Here is a 24,256-nt window from a genome sequence, read left to right as displayed (position 1 = left end):
AGAGAAGACTCAGAGGGGTTTGACAGTGAATATTAACTACCTGGAAGGGTGGTTCCAAAGAGGATGGAGCTAGGCTGTTTTCAGTGGTGGCAGATGACAGAACAAGGAGCAACAATCTCAAGTTGTAGCAAGGGAGGTTTAGTTTGGGTATTAGCAAAATATTTCTAAGTAGGTGGGTGGTGAAGCACTGGAACAGGTTATCTAGAAAGGTGGTGGAATCTCCATCCTTGGAGGTTTTTAAGGCTTGGCTTGACAAAATTATGGCTGGGATGATCTAGTTGGGAATGGTCCTACTTTGAGGAGGGAGTTGGACTAGATCAGTGGTTCTCAACCTTTTTTGTACAAGGACCAATTTGTAAACATCCATGGCCAGTCCTGACCTAGTACCCCTCACTCCCGACCTGCTGCCTCCAACCCCTCAGTGTGTGGGGCAAGGGGGTGTTGCAACCCACAGGTTGAGAAATGCTGGACTAGATGACTTCCCAAGGTCCCTTCTAGCCCTAATTTTCTGTGATTCTATAAAAAAACAAAACAAAACAGTGCCTGTGTAAGGAGTTCCATAAAATAGCCTGCAGATTCCCTTTGTATTTCCCCTTTTTCTATATTGTTTGCTGCAGTTGCTGTTGTTAAATCCCTAGCTAATAATCCTGGTGACAAATGGCTCATATAGAGGATTAATATCATGCTAAAGCAATTAGAACTGATTGCAGCACACAATGTGCATGGAAATATCTATATATGCCACAAGAAATAAGGGCCAATAAAACCTCTATGCCATATTGAATATACTATAGTAGGCAAAATAGTAAAGCATTTATCTTGGGGCGGTAGGAGTGTTGTCCTGTGTGTGGAACAGACAAAGAATTCTCTCTCTTTGTGAGCCAGGCTGCATCGGTAGAAAAGCACAACTGCAGGGGAGGAGAACTCCTTTGCTTTAAACTTATTCAGTGTACCTAAAAGTAGCTTTCCTAACTGACAGTGTTGTGATGAAAAATTTCTTGGGACATTCCAGGACTAAATAAGATCACTTGGTGGTTTGTCTTACTGGAAGCTTGGAGGTCACTATTCAATCATGAAAGTCTGAGCTGCAGGATCTTAAATGTGTCTGGTGACCAGTATAAGACTGAACCTTTTCTGTTCTGGTTTTTAGATGGGAGCATGTTTGGTGTGGGAGTGGCTGTCGGTAGCATAGGGATGTGGCTGGGCACCCAGGGCACAGGTGCAGTGGCGACTTCTGGTTGCCATGCAGTTGCAATCGTATAGCTGCTGGCAGCAACCACTTTTTTACCACCACGCAAGGTGGCCCCCAAGGAAATTGTTCTGTCCCACCTTAGTTATGACCCTGGTGGCCCTGGAGATTTTTGTTTAGGAGTGGAGGGAACAGTTATCTGTCTCGGGGAACTTGGCTTCTTTTTCGCATTACAGAGCCATTTTAAAGCTACTTGGAGGCAGAGAACATGGACAGTCCCCAGGAGAGGTCTTAATGGATGGTGCAGAGGTGAGGCTGCCGGAGGTATATGATAAGTTTAACTGATCCCAAAGGTATCACTTAACATTGCATGTAATGCAATGTTTATGCAGCCAAAGATTTCCTGAACACTTGAGTCTCTCCCCCTCCTTGCCATATAAAGGTAGCCAAAATTCATGGATTCCTGTGGCACTGAATCCATTCGTTGTCTGAAAGGCTTTTGTTCTATTTATACTACAAAGGTAAGACAAGTGGAAACAGCAAATTCCTTGCCCCCTCTATTTTTGTGTAATAGTTGGTAGAGATTCTCAAAATGTGCAGGATCTTGTACGTTTCAGAGCTTAATGTGACTTAAATCTGTTTTTAACTGCCATTACTGATTTGTTTTTTGGGGGGGGTTTTGTTTTTTGTTTCCCCCCCCCCTTTAAACAATTAAAATAGACTTTTTAGAAACGCTTATTCTGGGGAAGGTGACAAATGGGGGGCAGTAAAGACCCCTACAGGTTGATCTGAAGCTCTGGGCCTCAAAGACAAAGCCTGAGCTCATGGCCTGCAAGGCCTGCTTGCACACAGTAGACAAAAAAAAAATTAACAAAGGAATATATACAGTTCTTTATTTTACAAACAATTTAAAATAAGAAGGTGGATATTACTGCAAAACAAAGTGGAATGCCCAAGTTACTAATTTAAAATAGAAAACTTGCTTTCTTGTTTTAAAAAAAATGCCTTTGGTGCATAGTAGGTAATAGCACATACAAAGGCCAATTTGACACTACATGACACACATTTCCTAAGATCTTCTCTATGTATTGTTCACACAGTGGTATTTACTTCTCTGTGTTTGCTCCTGGCTAGGAAAGATGAGCGCTCTATATGAAAAATGTCCAGCAAGAACTTTAGCTGCTATGTATACCTTGACCGATGTCTGAATCTGCTTTGTAGGCACTGAAATATAACATGGACTGTTCTGCATGTTGGGAGTGGCAGAAATTTTGGTGAATGTGACCTAGTGCTTGTGGGTGTGTAATGTGAAGGGAATTAGGAGGAACAGGTAACTGAAAATGAATATATCTTGTGGTAAAGAGCTGATTTAAGTACTGATTTAATAAGGAAGTTTACAAAATGGCTTAATTTTAAAGCAGTGCCACCGCCTGATGTGGGCATTCCTATTGATTGAACTTAAGTAAGTAAAGAAGTTATTTAAGCTAAAGCAACATAAGAGCATCTAAATTGGATAGTGCTGTTGTGTTTGATGCTATCCTGATTTAGATGCTTTTATGTCACTTTAGCCAACAAAAAAAGCCATTTAAGCTAAAGTTCAGTCAATCTAGTTAGTAAAATTGGTTAGGTTAACCTCCTTATGTAGATAAAGCCCCATCTACATTTTCTAGTAGGCAGTCTTCTGTCACCAGTTGTGAAGTGTGTATGCATCTGGAGGGGAAACCCACTTAACTGCATTTATGGGTACCCATCCTGTTAATATTCTTTGCTTGTATTGAGAAAAGTTTGTTTGCAGTGCCATTAGGTGTGTAGCATCATCTTACAAGCCTTTGGTCCATTTTTGTACTGGACTTTTTTTTTTCCTCCAGCATTGCCATCCACAGATGTTAAAGATCATGAATTCCACCCCTACGCCCCATGAAATGAATTTAAAAGTATGAGACTCCTTAAGGAATAGGGAAAAACTGAACTTTAAAAAAAGTTTTTGTTTGCCATCCTGACGTTGAGCTTCACCAGGGACTTTGTAATCAGGATCCCCAATTCCAGAATCATAGAAAAAGAGGACTGGAAGAGCCTTGAGATCATCTACTCAATTCCCTTGAATCAAGATGAGATGAAATACCCATAACTGACAATGAAGGTTTATTTGCCTCACCTGTTTAAGGACCTTGGTTGAAGGACTTCTTACAAGTCCCACAGGCAGCTGAGCACAGAAATGAGCAGCCTTTATAGATAGTTTCCCCTCCCCCCCCATAATATTTTGCCTAAATTCTTTGCTGCCAACTAGTTTGACCCTTTTTTTGCTGTACCAAAGACAACATATCAAGTTTTTGTTTTTCATGCTGATCCTGTCGTCCAAAGTGCTTACACCTTCTCCCAACTGGCTGTCATCCACAGATTTTATTAGTAAGTGTTCCCCATTCCATCATCCAAATTATTAATAAAAAGTAATGTATGAAACCAGACCCAGAACAGATGCCTTAAAAGGGCCCCACTTGAGATGCCCTCCAGTTGTGACAGGAAACCACTGAGTGCAGCTTGGTAACCAATTATGCACCCACCATACAGTGACTTCATCTAGAGCTGGAGCATCAAACTTGCCTGGGGTCCCAGGCCAGATCCAAACCACAGGGGCTTCTCCCAGGCTGGATCCATAGTGCTGCATTTGGGTGGCAGTGTGCATCTAGGCCAGACAGCTGAGTTTTGAGCCATGTTTGTGCAGTATGGAGTAGTGGGCATTCATCTGCAAGGAGCCAGGAGTGTGGCAGCATAGAGTTCAGGCTGGGCAATGGTACAGAGCCAGGGGCATGCAGTGGTGCACACAGCTGCGTTCAGCTAGAGTTCTGAGCCATTGCGTACTTGTTGCTCCCCATGGACATGTGCCCCCTGCTCCATACTGCACAAACAGGACTCCTTGCAGCAGCACACCCCTGGCACTGCTGACTGGTGCTGGGCAGCAGCATGGAGCTGAGTGTGTGCAACTGCGTGGAGCTGCATAACACAGCTGGTAACCTGCAGCTCCAGACCACTGCCCGGTGGCATGGAGCTCTGGCCAGTTGGCAGTGCTGGGCACACAGAAGTGTAGAGCCCAGGGCAGCACACTTCTGGTAGCCCACCAAACTACTGCTGTGCTGGACACAATGGTCCCACAAACTGAGTCTGGCCCATGGGCCATATGTTTGACATCCCTGATCTAGACCATGTTTTCTTAAATGTTTGAATGTCCCATGGGAATGTGCTGTTCTAATATCAAGATTTCTTATACAGTGGGAAACCAAAGGATACACTAGGCCAGTTACTTGTTCAAGGCAGGTACTCTTCTTAAAAAAATAGGAGCCCCTTTCAAGAATTGCATAGGGCTGGAAAAGAATGACCAATTGCGAGTTAAATGTGAACCTTTTATTGTGATAAGCATCATGGTTAGAGGCTTTATTTTTAAGTGAGTACTGAGGTTTTGTTTGGGTTCCCCCCTCCCCAACACTTGCACCCACACCCCTCCACATGCACCCTTCCCCCCGCCCCCCATTGGCTTCTAGGAAGTGTGGCTATGCCTAAAATTTCAAGTAGCAGCTGAAAACTTGACATATTGAAGAGCTGACAACTTGATTAGTTTGGGGAACAGCAGACTCAATAGATTAAGGTAAATCAATAGAGAAGAGTGCCCTTCCTAATATTGTTACATGTAATCACTTCTGTTAATAGCTCGTATCTGTTCAATAGATCTTTTTTGCTAAGGTTGAAATGAGATTACCTCACTCAGAAAGGCTTGTTGCAGATCTGAGAGGAGAAATTTGTCTGCTGGCTGAACACCCAGAAACTCCTTAGAACAAAGGCAATAGCCATTATTTGCATGTTGGGAGAGTAGAAATAGCAGATCAATCATGTGGGTCTGTATGCATAATGGAGTGATGGTGCCAGTCGGGCAGACTTGGCTCCAGTCTTGCTGTAATTTTGTTCTCTTTCTCTGCCCCCCTCCCCTATCTTTCCCCTCCCCCACTTCTTGCAGTTGCCTGTGATTTTTAAATGCACCTTCATTACCGCTTCCCAAGCCACTTTTGTTTTGATTCTTAACTTTGTTAGATAAGAAAGTCTTGTCTTCATTGTTTCTGTTTCCAGGAGGGGAAGAGTTGCATAAGATTTAAAGATTTTGTTTATTTTTAAACTATTCAGAACTGCATAATAATCACCTAAATCGTCTTTCCTTTTATCAGACAGAAATGTGTACTGTTTCCTTTTATTATGCATTTAAATAAGTATTTATTGCCCTCTATCTTGTGGAATTTGCTGATAAAGAGACAAAAAATGTAGTTCGGTTTTATTTTACAGTCTCTTGGGGAAGTTTATGATGCAAGCTAATATAAATCCAATTTGATCTCAGGCTTTCAGATGTAAAAAAAAAAAAAATAATAATATAGGTGCGTGTGTTTGTTTGTTTGTTTTCCTTTGGGTCCAACATTTCACAATTATGGTTAATTTAAGGATTATAGGATGGGTGTCTCCTTGGAATTAATCACTGTTGACCATAACCTGGAGCAAACAAGTGGGAAAAAAAATGGATTAGACCACTAATCCACTGTTGCAATATTTGTTTGAAATTTTTCATAGAAGGGTTTTGGTTTTTTTAATTAACTTTATTGACCTACCATTCTTTAGTTAAAGGATTTTTTTTCTTTGAGTACATGGCTTGTACAGAATCACTTATGCATTTCAATATACTTGGCTGACAATTGACTTCGGAAAGCAAAATAATTCTATCCAAACTAGCATGGCTTCTATTTCAAAATGTGTATATATAAAGATACCACTGACTTCTTAAAAAAAGTATTAATTATATTCACAGCTCATAGTTGATTTTATTCATGGAATCATAGAAGTAGGGTCAGAAGGGACCTTACAGATTTTCAAGTCCGACCCCCTGCCACGGCAGGAGAAAAACTGGGCTCAAATGATCCCAGCTAGGTAGGCATCAAGCCTCCTCTTAAAGACCTCCCGGGTAGGAGCCAGCACCACTTCCCTTGGAAGTTGGTTCCAGATCCTAGCCACCCTGACCGTGAAGTAGTTCTTTTATGGATATCTAATCTAAACCTACTGTCCAGCAACTTGTGACCATTATTCCTTGTTATGCGAGGGGGCGCTAGGGGAAACAAGGTCTCTCCCAAACCCTTCTGGTCCCCCTAGTGAGTTTATAGACAGTCACCAGATCCCCCCTCAGCCTTCTCTTGTGAAGGCTGAACAGGTTCAAGTCTCGCAGTCTCTCATTGTAGGGTCTGCCATGTTGTCCCTGGATCATGTGGGTGGCCCTCCTCTGGACCCTCTCAATGTTGTCCACATCCCTCCTGAAGTGGGGCGCACAGAACTGGATGCAGTACTCCAGCTGTGGCCTGGCCAGTGTTGCGTAGAGGGGGAGGATCACCTCCTTGGCCCTGCTTGAGATGCATCTGTGGATGCACAACAAAGTGCGGTTAGCCCTGCCAACCATGACCTCACATTGTCAGCCCATGTTCATCTTGGAGTCAGTAATGACTCCCAAAATCCCTTTCTGCCTCCGTGCTCTCAAGAAAGGAGTTTCCCATCTTATAAGTGTGCTGTTGGTTACTATTGCCCAAGTGCAGCACCCTGCACTTGTCAGTGTTGAAGCGCATCCTGTTTTTGCTAGCCCACCCCTGTAACCTATCTAAGTCTTGCTGCAGTTTTTCCCTCCCTACTAGCGTGCTCACCTCACCCCAAATTTTGGTATCATCAGCAAATTTAAACAGGGTGCTTTTCACCCCGTTGTCCAAATCGCTGATAAAGAGGTTGAACAGCGCAGGCCCAAGGACTGAGCCCTGGGGGACTCCACTGCCCATTTCTCCCCAGGTCGAATATGACCCATCCACCACCACCGTCTGAGTGCAACCCTTCAGCCAATCTGCAGTCCATCTGTGTAGGCATCAATGCCACAGTCACCCAATTTCTTAATGAGGATGGGGAGGGAGATGGTGTCAAAGGCCTTGCTGAAGTCCAGAAAGACTACATCCACGGCAACACCTGCATCCAACGCTTTTGTGACCTAATCATAAAAGGCAATCAGGTTGGTCTGACATGACCTCCCCCTAATGAAACCGTGCTGGTTGCCCTTGAGCATCATCTCTGAGGCCAGCCCACCACAGATGTGTTCCATGATGATCTTCTCAAAGAGTTTCCCTAGGATTGAGGTAAGGCTGATGGGCCTATAGTTGCCTGGGTCCTCCCTCCTCCCTTATTTAAAGATGGGGACCATGTTGGCTACCTTCCAATCATTCGGCACCTGGCCCGAGCACCACGAGCGTTCATAAAACCGTGCCAAGGGCCCTGCAATAACACCTGCTAGCTCCCCTCCTTCATGGGGGAGCCTAAACAAAATTTTCCTTTATTTCCAGTCTCCAGCTTCCATGACAAGTATGTTGTTCAGAGCAGATGTAAAACACTAACCCATAACTTCAGCCTAACTACAGTCCATCAGATAAGCTATGCAGTTCTTCTTTAAGCACACAGTGTTAGCATAGACTGAGAATAAACTTTGATAGCTCATTTTTATGATTCTACTGGAAAACCTAGGGAGGAGGATAAATGTATAGTTCATAACTTGTGCAGTTATGGCTTGGAATCTGGAGTGCAGCATTCTTTCTTCCTCCCTTCCGTTCCCCAGCAAGGCTTTTGTCTTGTTCTTGGGTTTTTTTTTTAAGTATCTGTATATGGAAAAGGTAATAATGTAACGCAACATATCTAATACAGTCATCTAAGGAACTGATCCTGCAAATATTTCCATATTAATCTTGTATTCAAATAAATATCTCCCCCAAATCATCGTAGGAAAAAAGCCCCTTGTCTTGCATTCACATACAAAGAAACCTCATTAAATACATTATCTATCATTAAACTGCTGCCAAAAGCATAGCAGTGGAAACCAACTATGAAGTTCATTTAAATGCAGCCAACACTGAGCATGACTGTAAAACACATGGCCCATAATCAGCAAACACTGTTGGACACTCTTTTATTAATGTATTTCATGTTCCAGGTCAAATCGGCCAAATCAATTCCAAATCAGAATGATTTGAGCAGAACTCAATAGTTCTAAACACCACATATGGTGCTACAAACTGGCAAGCATCCTCTGTCCCACAAGAGGCTTGATATGAGCCACAAGGCCAAGAACCTACCACAAGGATAGGCCAGTGCAACTCATAAGTTAGTACAGCCTCTCTAAATAAAATATATGGTAGTGCCCATTTGCACTCAGTCCCCCTCAGCACTGACTTTTAAAAAAAACAAGTCATGGTGAGCTGCTACATTGTATACTTTTTTTAACTGCCTCTTCAGTCCCACAGCTGAGTTGTGCGTTTTTTCCCATTTCCAATTATTCCTGTTTTCTTCACCAGCCTGAAATGTTTGGCAAACATCACCAAGCGGGACCCCAAACAATTCACCCAGAATCCTTCTGTCAGCTTGTTGCATATCTGCATGTACATTGTTGAAGGATTCCAGGCCTTGTGGAACAAATACCCAGTTCCAGTTATAAGTGGGGGACTAATTGGCACATGGATCTTTCTTGGGGGGGGGGTGATGTCTGGAGTACATATACATACTGGGCAGTGCTGAGCTATGGGGTCACCCTGGCTTGAAATGCTGTTGCCTCTGCTGGGGCCCAGCCCAATCATGAGCCTTTTGGCTTTGGACTAATATTATGCACAGGTCATACTATATATAAGTAGGTACAAAAGTGTTGCTTAAAAGCATGGTTATAGAGTACCTGTGATAAAACTCATAGCAGTTTCAAAAAAGGTAAAATGTATCAATTTTTGGATGAACTAAATTTACTATTCACATGTTTATTTCAAGGTTAGTGTTTTCAAACTTGTCTCTTGCTTCTGTGTCCTCAGAGTTGGGGGAGGGCAAGGGGGCCACCTGACTCCCTCTCCCTTTCCTTCCTCCCAGATTTTATTTTCCATGCTGTAGCAGTGGGAAGAGGACAAATTTAAGGCAAACTTTTTCAATAGTTTCAATTTAATAACCTTTCCATGTAGAATCAAATTATTGGGAGCTCACCTTGCATTCAGGGTCATCTTTTACATGTGAGTAAATACGGTATTCACTTGACTCTATATATTTGACCAATTATAATTTATACTTATAAAATGTTTCCAGAATTAGGCCTAAAAGTAGAAAGCTAACACTCTTTAGCTCTTGTATATGCTAAACATATTAGTATTTTTGTTAGGTTGTTTTTTTTTTTAGCTGTTTGAGCTTCTGCCGCTTGGCCAAGTTTCAGTCATAACACACTGCCCAGATTTGTTAATGGTGTCTTGAACTGGGGGCTTGTCATCTCTGTGGGATAGCACAGTGTCTCACACGGAAGCCTCCGCCTTAATCAGGCTTCCATTTAATTCCAGTTCACCTACATGTTGATTAGTGAACCTGACTGCTTCCATAATAGCATCTTCAGTTGTGTGTCTGTAGCCATGTAGTTTTAGTGTGTTAACTTGTGTGTAGTACAACTTCTGTTTCCTATGGGCCATACTGTTTACAGCCCTCCCACTGATTGTGACGTATGGGAAAGAGCCTTGATATCTCCTACTTAAACCAAGGATCTCACGTGAGCTTAGCTTTCAGGGTTCTTCTGTCATTACATCTCTGCAGCAGCTAAGAACTTATTTATGTACCCTGGCTCTGTGGAAGCTTCCTAGAAACACTCTTAAGACCACTAAGCTCTTGCCTAAAACAAGTTTTATTACCATGAGGAGAGTGGAGAGAAAAAAAAGTAGGTAGGAGACGCAGATAATTCTAGATAGGCCCTAAACTATTGAAATTGCAGGAAAGAACATTTCAAGAGGTCAGTGTCGTCTTCTTTTTATTTTTTTCCTCCCCAGGTCTTTGGCTGATCCCTCAGCAAGGCAGTACTTGAAATCCAGACCCTTTGCATTCAAATTCTCCATAGGCTCTGCTGGTCTTTGAATTGAATCCTTTGGAAGCGTGTAGTGGGGATTCATTAATGTGATCTCCACAGAGTCCCAGGGGTGTCATACTCCAGGAAAGAGTGGTATGTAACCAGGCAACCACACCACTTCCTGTTTAAAAGTTGCAGTGTAAATCTTTGCAACAAAACAAAGTGTTAATGTTGGAAGTAAACCCAATTCCCAGAATTTTAGAAAGAAACAAGGGTGTAAGAGCTGGCATCTGTAAAAAAAAAAAAAAAAAAAAAAAAAAAAAAAAAAAAAGTTGCCAATTGTGATGGTTTTTGTGACGCTCAGTTCTAATGATAGCAAGAAAGATATCTTGGTACCAGAATATCTGATCTTAAGTGTGTGTGTGGTTTTGTTTTTGTCTTTTGGGTTTTTTTCCATGCTAGAGAGCTAAAGAACCCAAATAACCCCTTTTTATACTGTTTTACTCTGTTGCATCTAGGACCAGAAGAGTATGTGGATGTCCACTGCAATTCTTTGTGTTTCAAGGCTGCAGAATTGGGCTCCGAGTGGGAGAGATACCCCCTTCAACCTGTCTATCCTTACAAATTTTTATTTTACTTGCATTGTGGTTTTCAGCCAGAAGTATAAATAAATAAGGAATTGCAGGCTTGTATTGTATAAGGATTATGAATGCATACATTCTTTAGAGGGTATGGGGAGAGATTAGAGTAGAATATTATTTGACTAAACTGTGTGGGGAGGGGTTGGGCAAAAGGATGCCATACTTGAACACAGGCAGGGCAGAGTTGCCCCTCTGTATTTGAACATGTTATACATTCACATTCTGGTCGTCGTCTTTCTAGCAATAAATGCCTTTTTTTTTTTTTTTCCTTAACTTTTGTACCCAAGACCATTTTTTACTTTGGATATCATTTAGACACTTGTTCTTGGTGGGGGTAGGGGGAGAAAGTATGGAAGTAGAATATTGTCTCACCTCTCCACTGGATTTAGCATAAGTAGGGATGTACAATACTCGGGGAAAACACACGTTTTTAAACGCTTTTTAGATTTAAAATAAAACAAACCCCAGACTCTTCAATTCAGACAGTATTCTGTCACTTCAGTATACTCTCAAGCATCACCTAGCAGCCAGCTTCTTGGGTTTGGCCACAGGGGACCTGCAGTTTCACAACAGGACTGTCCTGTGAATAAACAGCTGGCAGAAATTTAAGTGAGCTAGTGTGGGAGTAAAAGGCTTTTTAAATAGCATCTCTTTTTAACAACACTGAGAACTGTTTGGGTAACTGAAAATAGCCTTTATTTTAATATAAATTAATCTATTTTTTGTAGTTCAATGCACTAAAACTAGCATGGGTAATATTTTACCAGCAATGCAAGCGCTAATTTTTAAGATTGCATATACACCAAGGCAATTAACTGTCATACCTGTTTTTATTTGATAGTAGAAAACTATTTGAACTTGAACCTCTCTGTGACTGGGAAGCTGCTCCTTAGAGTCTCTTATCCTTTTCTGCTTGAGGATGTCATACACTTCTGGGAAAGTTTTCCTGATTTATAGCTTTTTTTTTTTTTTTTTTTTTTTTTTTCTTGTATACTTTTGGAAATAGTAGTGTTGTTATATCACAAGCAGTACTAAATTCTCATAGCTGCAGATAATCCTTTCCTAAGCTGCTATTTTCTTGCTGTTGTTTGTTTGTTATTCCCTGTAGGTTTGGTTGCTGCTTTTACTGCTTTCTGACTAATTGTTGAGATTTTACTAGTAAACAAAAAACAGCCCTTTAATACAATGTTAATTTATTCTGCCATTGAGAAGCCAATATATCACACTTCCTGTAAAATGCTAGCTATTAAAATGTTTGGTTACTCTAGAGCATCCTTTTTATGTGCTCGGTTATTCTTATGATCATAATAATTTATGCTTATTGGATTAATGCTGATGGTCTCCAAGGAATAAATCGGAAGCTTTTCTTTACCTTTTTAAAACCTTGGCTTAAATCCAGCTCCAGCATAAATTGGGGCTAAACTATAATTTTTAAAAGCCTTTAATTCAACTTAGTACATTTCAGCCTTTCTTAAAAGGGTGATATAAAGACAACATGCTCAGGACATTCCAAGCTTCGAAACAGTCGTTACTAAAGTGCCTTCTCCTTTAATCAGAAATTCAATCCAATTACTGTGCAAGTAACAAAATCTGTGGAGCAATCTAGATAACCTAGTGAAATTAGTCCCTTTGATTAACTTGGTCTGTGCATTAACAAAATGTAATTTGAAGCATGTACTAAAATGTAAATGTATTAAAAAGTAGACTGAAGCCATTGCTTATAATGATTGTTCATCAGCCAGAGAGGCATGTAGGCATTGAAGAAAAAGTTTATTTGCTTTTAATGAAATAATGCTTCCATGTTTTGGAAGCAATATTGCATATGAGACCAGGCCTGCTAGCACTCAGGTGATGGATTCTGTGACTTTTGCTGTTTGTGTAATGCTTTAAAAATAATACTTGTAATTCCCCCCCGGTCTCTTTTAGATAAATGTTCGAGTTACCACTGTGGACGCGGAGCTGGAGTTTGCCATCCAGCCTAACACCACAGGCAAGCAGCTCTTTGACCAGGTCAGTAAGCAGTTGGGTACCTATTTGTTTTTGTCTTTTTCTTGCTTTTCTTAAAAATCCAATATTCGGCTGTGCTTCTACTGCAAGTTCCCCTTTGTGTCAGGGACCAAGTCTTTTTATGTTTTGTCAAAGCTTTGTACAATGGGAACCTGATCTTGACTGGATACTTTGGACTCTGAGGCAATACATATGAAGTAGTAATAAACGGAGATTCTTGTAGGCATTTGGCCCCGGCTTTTCATATCATTTATCAAATAAATTGCCTGCCTGTTTGAATATCCGCTCTTGCATTTGCAGCTGCCAGTAGTTGCCTTATTTTTGTCCCACAGAGGCTCTTCCTGGGTCAAACTTCCAGTGTAGTAACAGAGTACACAGCCAGCTCCTAATAAACATGAATTATAATCATAATGGCTAGAATTCAGTACAGTTGCTGTCACATTGTACCAGTTTAATGAGTTATTGTAAGTAGCTTCTTTCTCAGAGAAGCAAACTGTACAACCCCTCTCCCTGCTCTGAGCATACAACAGGGCAGAAGAGAAAATAGGCCTTCAGAATGAAGTGGCTGTGGCAATGATTTACATCCCAAAGGATAGGGGAGATTGATTCATGCTCTCCAGGATTTATGTCTTGGAAATGGGTGCTATATTATTTGGTGTATAGTCACTGCTGGGCACCTGAATCTTTAATTCCCCTCTAAGGCTGGGTACAGACATTCAAAGACCCCAAGACTAAGTAAATCCTAAGTTGCACGATTTTCTGTATGGTGTAGTTTTTAGATCAGTAGTGAACAGAGCACACATTTTCGGGGGGGGAGGGGATGGGGAGACTGGAAATCTTAGAGCAGGTTCTGCTATTTTTAAACCAGTCTGTTTGTTATGGGCATAGACCAGTTTCTGATCGCTTATACTGGTAAAAGTCCCTGGCCTAAAGGGTTAGTTACTTAACCCTAGTGGCAGAGATGTGGTAGACTATGACAGAGGTGTTTTCCCTCTGTTTAATTCCTTCTCTTTTTTGTGAAAAATGGGCTATTTTAAACTCATTTTATCTGGATAATGCCTTACTTTTTAAGCTAATAACATTTCTGTAGACTTCTTGGTGTCCAAATTTGAGCTATTTTTTTTCTTAATTATTTTTGGTGAGCGTAGTTGTGTTGAACTTGGTAAAATTCTTCCCTAAAGTATACTTGCTAAATATCTAGGTGATGATATAAGGGTTATGTCCTTAAAAGAAGGAAGAATTTCTTAACCGAATATGTAGAATTCCACTGTGTAGCTTTTTAAATACATAAGCTAAACCTTTTTTCCACAGGAAGCTATAGTACTACTCTGCACTTCTGTCATAACACCCTTTGAATGGAGTCTTGGAGCTCTTGACAAAGGCAGCTCCCCATTCTTTGGTGATGTGGGAAACTGAGGTCCAGAGGTGGTGACTTGACAAAGATGTTGGTGGGTTTGGAGCCATGTAACGGAAAAGTCAGGAGATCTGTGCACTGATTTGAAGCGATTTTTTTTATAAGGCATGCCGACTCATCAGACAAAGCAAAGCAAAGAAGCTGGTGTTCCAAGCCATGGGGCTAAAGGACATGAGCAGCCAAACCGTGTCCTGCTCTGGCTCTGAGGATCTCCTTAAGGAAGCCTTCAGCTCTTCGTGCGCTGCCATGGAACAGAAAGCGGAGCTGCTAAATTGCAGAATGAGGAAATGGAAGGGGTGACTAGATTGAGGCAAACAACACTTTGTAAACTTTTGTCTGTGTCTTTGGACTCTTTCTACACAGAGAAAATGCACAACATGATTTTTGTACAACAGAAATAGACCTGGTTTAGCCTAACTTATTCAAGGCCTGCTTCTCACAAGACCCTTATCACTGACCTAGCTGTTTGGAGGACTAAATGTGTGTAAAGAAGGCAAGTTTTAATGGATTTTTTTTTTTTTTTAAACAAAACACTGAGAAACAGTTTTCTTTTCCCATCTCCTACTAGCTTTGTTAACAAAGGCTGTGCAATCTCTAAGGTCAAGTAGGGAGTGTTGACTAAAGAGTGTTTCTCCTTTTGTACCAGATTTTGACAACACACTTTGAGTGAGGTACCAGAGAGAGAGGGTTAGAGCCAACAGGTTCTGTTGGGAACGATGGAGATGCTTCTTGACAATTCTTTTTCTCCTAGAAAGAAGAACAAACTGCAGGAAGAAGAGGGGTTCTGGGGATTTGTTTGCCTGAATTCCAGTTGCTGCAGTACTTGAACATTAACAAACAAAACTTGCAAATCCAGATGTTATTGTAGGAACTCACAGCTTTATTGTGTTGTTTCTGACCTGGGCTAGATTTGAAATATTGATAGATGGTGCATCAAGGCTCCAATACAACTGTTTCATTGAAGCAGGATTTAGTTAGCCACCAGTGAATGGAAAGACATACCTATAGACCTAGCTTAAACTTTTTTTTCCCTAAACTTCACACCCTCCCACCTCCACGCACAATGGAAGCACTTGAGGTGAGTGTGTAGTGGTAATTCGTGTGCCTGCAGAGGTGCCTTGAAGTATGTGATCTTTAGGAACCAAAACCCCTTTGACTTTTTTCAGTGAGGCTTAGGACCCCAACATACATTAAGCTCTCTTGAGAACAAGACCCTCAAATTTTTACTGCTGCTCACTATAGTTAAGTAACATGCTTTAATTGGAAAACTTGTATTTGAGGGTCTCTCTCAAATATCTCTTTCCCTGTCTCTAGCCTCCTCTTTAATCCTTAAAATTCAGCAAGGAAGAATTGTTTTTGTCCTAAATGTAAAGTTTAAGGGTTTTCATTAACAGCAATAGAATTTTGAGGGTTTTTTCAAGTGGGAAATATTTGGAGATTTGACTTAAACAGCTCTTTTCCTTGTGTTTTTGTTTTTTCCAGCCAGTGTTTTAATAATGGTTTGCCCCCCCCCCCCGGACTTTTCTTTTCCCATCTCCACCGTCACCCTCACTCTCTCCTTACAGATTTTAACCATTAACTATATGATTGGGGGGGGGGTGTCAAAATATTTGGGAGGTGATAACATGGATGTACTGCAGAACTGACACATTTTACTCTGAATATCTTTTAAATCGGGGCTTTTGACCACATGGACCAGCTTAGTGGCCTAGGGATGGTCCACAGGTCAAATTGGACTCTGGGGCCTAGTATTACCTCCCCTCCCGTCCCCATGTGCAGGGATTGGGCCTTAGGGGTCCAGCCTTCCCCCTGCCACCCCCAGCCCTTTGTGCTGGATTCAGGCACTCAGTGCAACATTTAGGGCCTGCTTCCCCTCCTTCCTGGAAATATGACAGTGAGGAAGCAGTACCATCACTCCCCCACTTCACATTCCAGGGCTGGATGACATAGCACCATGGGCCAAATCTGGCTCACGGGCCAGGGGTTGAGCACTTCTATGTTATATTTATATCCTCCCAGGGTTCTGTACCTGTGACTAGTCTATCACCAATTAAAAGAGCAAGAGCTGGGGATCTGATTAGAAACCGCTTAACTTTGGGCCTCCTGGTATAGAGGAATGATAAGTTACTGCTATTGATAAAGCTGGTACTTTATTAAAATGACTTACACCCCATGCACTTAAATTCAATAAGTATGTGTGTGGGGTTTAAATTTGAAACCGGTCTTTATTCTAAGACTCCAACTCCTCAGTTTCTTATGATGAAGTATCTTAGAAATGGAACAGAAACCTCTGCCCTTTATTCTAAAGTTGAACATCAGTACCAACAACCAACCATAATGCATAATCTCACGTGAAAGGGAGCCACAAGGCATGGTGTTTTTTCAGAAACTGTGCGTGTGTGAAAATAATAAAGCCACTAAATCCTGGAAGAGAAGCAGTGTCTGGAAAGATTATTTTGATTGGTTGCCTTGTTAGCAAAAGAGATTTTTTTGAAGACTCAGGAGGTCCCTTTCACTCCTGTATTCCTCTGATACACCATATACTTTCTGATGAATATTGTAAATTGGGTGTCTATATTACTAAGCTTGGATTTCAGCTGATCGGAGATGATACCTGTAGGCCTGCATCAGACTAAAACAGAAAGCCAGAAGCAATATTAAATGCTCATGCTGAGCTGCCCTAAGAAGATGATTCATTTGTTACTAGCCTGTTTGTCAGTTTTTTAAATGGTTTTTTTTTTTCCATCTAACCTGACCTTATTCCTTGCTAGAAGTCAGGTTAAGGCAGGCTGGATAAAAATCAACAATTTTTTTTTTATTAAATCTTTTTTTAAAGCATCTTAAAACATTAAAAATAAATCCTATATAAAGATGGCTTTAATTTATGTTAAAGATCAAAGATATCATCATGGAATAGAGATTAACTTCTAATTGTATGCTATTTGAGATCATATATTCATGTAACATTTTTAGAAAAGTTTTTATAAATGTTACAACAGGCCATGAACTATGTTAAAGACCCAAATTTATAGGGTTTCCAGAGGCTTCTCTGTAGATTAGTAAAGATTATAGAAAACCACTCTACCCAGTGGGACTCGTTGCTCATTAAGCATCTCTGTGATGCTTAGTTTCACTTATCAGACTGGATTTGTCTCCAGAGAGAGCATCCTTGTTAACAGCACTATATGGAAATAAGAGATAACAGACCTGATTAACCACCCATCAGCGCTACTGGCAAGTTTTATATACACAGTCAAGCCCTTACCTTTCTCTAAAAGTGCAAAGTTTCAAGAAGCTAAAGGATATCAAAGAACAAGAATGCACTTTTTGTAGAAACCAATGATTAAACCAAGGCTTCCTGATGAGTGATTTTAAATCAAGTTGATTGAAATCATATCCACCCTGGGTTAAGGACTTGTCTACTTGACGAAACTAACCAAAGTAGGTTATAGCAGAAACCCTTTATAGCTATGTCAGTTACCTTTCCCATGAAGGCAAAGTTGAATATATCTGTTACCCTCTTTCTAAGATGTATTTGTAAGTAGTGGGATAAGATTGAAATCTACATGAATGGGTGCTGCATTTTGAGTTCATGGCCTAGTAAGCAGCCTTTCACACAGTAAATCTGATTTATTGTCAAAGGTAGACCTAAAGTGTTAATTCACTGCAGCTATCCTGCTGACCTTTGGCTTCAATTCATGCAGAATTTAAATCTAAAAAGAAGACCAGTAGCTAGGCTTGTAAATGTTCTAGCCCTTTTCCTCTTAAATTGGACACATTCAGATTCTTCCCCATTGTAAGAGCTTCAGAGCACTTTCTGTGATTTCTTGGAACACCCAAAAATAGATCTACTGCTTTATAGGAATTTGCAAAGTAATTTATGGGTATTTCTGGTGAAAGAGTTGCATGCACAGTTTCTGATGGTACCTTTTGGTTTAGCAACACCTTGATTGAGAGTCACTGCCTTAACTCATCAGCCAGTTGTTCAGAGTAAGCAAAGTTCAGAGCTGTTTGTCTATTTTGTGTTCTGCAAATCCAGAGACCAGTTAACCAGAGTTTGGTGTCTACCCAAGCTGATGGATCACCCATCTATCCAAATATTAAATTTGCTAATTCAGCAAACAAATAAAGGGGAAATATGCTTTTATACAGCGATTATATCATATCTGCTTGCTGCTCTTTCTTGCATCCTGGAACTCTTTAAGCACTTCTGAAAAGTGTGGATATAGGTTAATTCTGTGTCTGTGATTTTTTGTTTTTTATAAACAATCGTGCGCACAAGTGACAGTGTGTATGCTAACTTTTCTCATGATAGTATAAATATGAAAGTGGAACATGGAGTTAAACATTCAGGAATTTCCAAAGCTAAAGGAGCAGCGTTCACCTAGTCTGTCATCCATTTACCTGGTGATCTGTAGAGAGAAACTAAATATTGTATGCTGTCTGTCAAAGTGGTTTCTTAAAGAAATTATACTGTGCTTTTATACAGTTAACCTTCTTTGGAAGTGCTTAATGACTTATTAAGGCCTTGCTACTGTGAGCTAGTGTTGCTAGAGAGTAGATTCAGCTATATCTCTATTTAACATGATTTAGCTCAAACTGTCCTCAGTACAATTACAGGTTTAAGTCTCTCTCTTGCAAAACGTGAGCCAAATCCTAATTGCTTTCCTCATTTTGGGGGGGTATTCCCCCTTTGCTAGGTGTCCTATGAGACCATTCAGATTTCTGACAGCAAAATAAGACCTTTTACTTTAATAATGCAGGTAAAAATAGCTATAGTATTTTGTTCCTGCTTGCTTTCCTTCTTTGCCTACGAGTATGTTGCTGTTACTTGTCCCTTTTCAATTTGTACGAGCACCCCTTCTCCACCTAGCCAAGTAGAACACGTAAGAGATTTTTGGAATGTGTTGCTTCAATATCCTTTACATTTTCTATTGTGGCCATGGGGAAACTTGTTTCTAAAATCTTTTATGGTAAAGCACAGCATGCAACAGCATACAAATTTTGACACTGGTTTTTAAGTGGTATTCACTCCAAGCATTTATCATTAGCTTTTTAAAATAGTGAGATTAGAAAACGGTTAAAGGCTTCTCTTTCTTCCTGTATTGGAGACTTCAGGAGTCACACTTTCAACCTTTTTTCTCCTCTGCACTCACATGCACTAGAAACTTAATATTTTTATTTTATAAATAAATATTAAGAATCCCAGATGCCCTTGCTCCTGGATTCAGAGTTTTAAAGAAGTTCACTGATATCACAAGAGTTGCTAATGCTGGGCAAGTATTTGAAGGTATTGCCATTTTCTCCCTCAGAATATTTAGAGTAAAGCTCAGTTTCTCCCTGTGTTCGTTAATGCATTTTCCAGGGTCATGTACATTTCTGTATGTTACTGATTAGCAACAGGCAATCTATGGTGGCTGCTGAAGCAGTAATGCCCACGGAAAATGCTGGTTAAGATGGTCTTAATCCTCACGTGCTATTGACAACTAGTTTATTGATGAGTACTGAATTCAGAGAAACCCATGCTACTACCTAGCTAAGGGTTCAGAATAAGTGGTATTTGGACTTGGGAACAAGATGTTTACACAGGTGTGTGGCTATCCTCAATGCATGGAGTTAGGGCACTGAAATTCCTTTCTTCAACCAAGGAGTAGCACCATAACCCAAGGGGATGAAAAGGATCCCGATCTAAATTGTAAAACTGCTCATACTTTCAGTATCACTCTGTTAGCCTGAGAAACCAGCTGGTCTGCAATTCTGATGCTCAAACAGCAGGCTGAAATCCATTGAAAACCACTGTAGGTAAAGCACACATTTCTGTCAGTTGTTTCTGCACACACACAACTTGAGGATTGAAACATGTAGCTTAGCTTCTTTATTGCGAAGGCTTCAGGCTGAGAGATGAAATTAAGTAGACTGGGTCAGCAGACAAGGGCTGCAGGTAGAGAGCTTTGAAGGCTGCACCCTTGGGTAGGTGAAGTAAAGGGATGCCTCTTAAAACATAATACAGATATGGAGTTCAGGCTGAGACCATGCTTAGAGGGACAAATGAAACTTCACAGCCATGTCAACTGGGTGTTTTTGGGGGTTTTTTTTCCCCTCTCTTGCAGGTGGTGAAAACGATAGGCCTGCGTGAAGTCTGGTACTTTGGTCTTCAGTATGAGGACAACAAAGGATTTCAGACGTGGCTGAAACTTGATAAAAAGGTAATTGAGATTCAGGGTTAACTGATGAATGGAGGTTAAAGTTTTGGTATGGGATCCCTGCTGTGTTATCAGCTGCTGATGTTGCAATCCCGTAATACTATTAATAATTCTTTAACCTTCAATAGCTATAAATTTTCTGGTGTGCTTTTTTTAGGGGTTACTTGTGGTTCACGGGACTACTGTGAGTCATGCTCAGACAAACAGAAGGCTTGCCACTGCTCCCAGGATAACTGTAGTGGCTGTGTAAAGGCAGCAGTCACTGCTGGAGCACACCTTGAGTCTAACCAATGTGACATCATTGCTTTTCACAGAATAACCAGCCATTGTGTTTATTTTGGCTAGTGGAACCTGTTGGCATCTGTTGCTTAATCTTCTGTGCTTGTGTAGGATCAGTTGCCAGGCTTGTTGGAATGAACAGTTTGTTTCCAAGTTAGCCTATTCCATGCTGTAATTGAACTATTTAACGTTCTCTTATTCATGAGTATGAAATCTGTTAATGGAATGCACTACATCTTGCGGATATACCCTCCTCGGAAGCATCTGGTGCTGGTCATTGTCAAAAACTACACAGGATCAAATAGACCCTTGATCTGATCCATTACGGCAGTTTCTTTGCTCCAGGATGCAGAGTTTGCTACAGAAATATCAGCTTCTAGTTACAGTGACTTCAGTAATTGCTTGCCTGGAAAAATAATTCAGAAGGCGTTGTATTTTTGCATATTTTATGCTATTTAGCAGCTCAAAGCAAAGAGAGAGAGCAGTGTGTAATCAGCTAGTTGCTTCATGTGGAACTGTAAATGATACATGAACAACCTCTGCTTGTTTCTCAAAATGCAAAGGGGCTCTACATTTTTCAGTCTAGCAAAACTGACTGATATACATAATCCACTTAAGTATATTTGTGCCACCTATAGAAACTGTGGGGAGTCCTGGAAGTGCACTGTCTCTTTGCAGTTTAAACAGGGTTGCTTGAAGAAGAATTGTAGGTTAAAACTTGTGTTTCTTGTGGGCCCTGATCTTGGTGTGCACCACAAATTCCCATGCCCCTACATGTACCTATGGTTTTAGAAGAGCCCCTATGCTAACAGGGCAAACCATGGGCTGCAGCTGGTTGCGTTCTGAAATGAATTCTCCTCAACTAGAATGCTCTCCAGGTATACACTATAAAAGAAACTAAACCATTTTCCACATGAAGAACTTATGTCATTATCCATTAATGCATGCTCAAGAGTTGTTGTGGTCTTTTCTAACCTGTTCAGGTCTCCGCTCAAGAAGTCAGGAAAGAAAGCCCCCTCCAATTCAGATTCCGTGCCAAGTTCTTCCCTGAGGATGTCTCTGAGGAGCTGATCCAGGACATCACCCAGAAGCTCTTCTTTCTGCAAGTGAAGGAAGGGATCCTCAGTGATGAGATCTACTGCCCACCTGAAACGGCAGTTCTGCTCGGCTCCTATGCTGTACAGGCCAAATTTGGAGACTACAATAAGGACGTGCACAAGCCTGGATACCTCAACTCAGAACGCCTTATCCCCCAACGGTGAGCAAAAACATCATAAAGGAGTTAAGCAGCACTAAGTCCTCTGTTCTTTTCTGGTTATTAAATAACATGTGGTCTGGTCAAAAGATGCAGTGCTTCAACAATAACACTGCATTTCTTCTCCATCTAACGCAGATCACATGTCTGCCTGGAGAGTGCTTTCTGCCTCCATGCAGTGGGTAAGGGTGCATTCTTACTCTGAGGGCTCACCTTTTTCCTCTCTGAGTGCCTTCTTGGCGCTGCCTGTGCTGGCAATGATTGTGGTGGCAGATGTTAATGCAAGCATTTTGGCTTTTGAGTAAGGAAAAACAGGCTACTGTTAGAACCTCCTGAACCTGGAGAATTTTAGCTTGCATGCCATTAATTTTAAAATTGAAGCTGTAGACCAGGGGTGAGCAATTCATTTGGGCTGGAGGGCCACTTAAGGAGGTTTGGTGAGCTGTTGCAGGCTGACTCAGCACCTCCCACCCCCAGCTCTGCTGTGACGATGGGTCAGCACCCCTTCTTGTTTGCCCTGCAACAGCTCACCAAACCTCCCTAAGACAAAGATGGGCAACTATATTGGCTGGCTCTCATGCCCTCCCCCTGAACCCAGAACCTGCTGACTGCATCCACCCAATGCCCTGGAAGCAACCCTGGATAGGTGCCAGAGTTGATTGTGGATGCAGCTGGCAGGTTCCAGGTGGGATTATGGCATCCACTTGGGTCCACACTGGATACCGCTGCATCAGCACTGGACAGATGCAGTCCTGCCCACCTAGCACAGTAGAATCAGTTCCACCCACCTGGCACCACACAGCAGCCAGAACTGCTGGCTGCCCATGGGCTGGATTCAGCCCACGAGCTCTAGATTATGGGGCTGGAAGGCAGCTCAAATTGTTATCTACCACATTCCCCTGCACTGAGACAAAGAAAATGCACACCTTGATACCTTGTTATCTCACCTGTTCCTGAACATCCTGGTATGTGGCACCATTTTAAAAATAAATTTTGTCTTTTTGTTTCGCTAACTGATATTACAGTGGCAGACACTTTTCTTTCCATAAGCTGGCCTGCTTAGGTAAGCAGTTTGCATCTTCTGCTTCTGTGTTTCCTTGTGAAATAATTTTATGGCTTTGACTCTTGGCAGTGACAGCCAAGAGTTCTTGCAGGAAAGAAGTGGGCACTTTCATTCGTGTTTTACTCTTTCTAATCCAGTTCTCCAAGATCATGGAGGAGTGTGCAGGTCTCTTTTTTTTTCTTGTGGGGAGGGGTGAGAGGACAGGAGCTAAGGCTTTTAATGAGGTTGATCTCTGCAAGAGTTTGCTCTGGAGGCATGTAAGCCTTTTTTGGTCATGGTGATGCTTTTGAAAAGCTACAGGAGTAACCTTTAAACAGGCTTTACCTGCAGACCTTGAGGTAAAATCTTGAAGACAAAAATATGAATACAGATCTAAAGCAAATAGTGCAAATCAGCATAGGTGTCAGAATAAGGAACTTAATGCTTTCCATTTCCCTTCTGTGCATTAGTGTGATGGACCAGCACAAGCTTTCCAGAGATCAGTGGGAAGAGCGGATCCAGGTCTGGCATTCTGAACATGGTGGAATGCTCAAGTGAGTTCTTACATCTAGGTCCCACCCCCCCTCCACTCTTAGTTTCCTTAAGTTTGCTTTTTTATGATGCATTGTCTTTTGTTTGTTTTCAATGGGCTTATAAGGTGATTGGCTCTGGAAATATGTGACCCTAACTTTTTTTTTCCTGTCCAATATTGAATAAAATGCAAAAATTCAACAGAATGGGAAACGGATTTATAAAGTAAAATGAATTTTGCAGCCAGGAACAAATTGCTGTCCTGTCAGACTAACAAATCTGTAGCTAGGTACCAGGTATAGACTGCTTACATCATAAGAATTGAATTTAAGAGAATAGAACATTTGAGTTGTGATATCAATGCTGCCATGTATAGGGAAGACCCCTGTGAACTGTGGATTGTCTGGTGTAGTGTCCTTGTAACCATGATGGTCTAGGGGACATCTGAGGAAGAAAGATTTTGTTTGGTAATATAGTTTCATAGTTTCTAGGGTTGGAAGGGACCTGAGCAGATCGAGTCTGACCCCCTGCCATGGTTGGAAAGAGTACTGAGGTCAAACGACCCCAGCAAGGTGTATATCTAGACTCCTCTTAAAGACCCCAGCACCACTTCTCTCATCTATTATTTTTCTTTTATTACAACTATATAGTTGGGAGAGATTGTTTGACAAGCTTCTGGCCACAAAATGCCTTTCCCCAGGTCAGAGAAACTTTGGAGACCATTTGCTTTTGAAACCTAGCCCAAGCTTGCTTTCAAGCACAGTGGATTTGGACTTGTGTAGGAAAGTCA

General features: G+C 41.3%; 1 protein-coding gene across 1 annotated transcript in view; it reads left to right on the top strand.

Annotated features, from left to right (window-relative positions):
- Positions 1–24,256, top strand: part of EZR (ezrin) — a 51,526-nt gene that overhangs the window by 12,490 nt on the left and 14,780 nt on the right. Inside the window, exons 2-5 of the mRNA XM_090042224.1 lie at positions 12,662–12,745; positions 20,267–20,362; positions 21,622–21,896; positions 23,406–23,489. Coding sequence (XP_089898350.1) covers positions 12,662–12,745; positions 20,267–20,362; positions 21,622–21,896; positions 23,406–23,489 — 539 coding nt within the window. The remainder of the gene's footprint in view (positions 1–12,661; positions 12,746–20,266; positions 20,363–21,621; positions 21,897–23,405; positions 23,490–24,256) is intronic.

The sequence above is a fragment of the Crocodylus siamensis genome, chromosome 1 (genome assembly GCF_052110815.1).
Source record: "Crocodylus siamensis isolate JL-2025a chromosome 1, ASM5211081v1, whole genome shotgun sequence".
NCBI classification, from domain to species: domain Eukaryota; kingdom Metazoa; phylum Chordata; order Crocodylia; family Crocodylidae; genus Crocodylus; species Crocodylus siamensis.
This window is presented reverse-complemented; position numbering and strand designations above follow the sequence as displayed.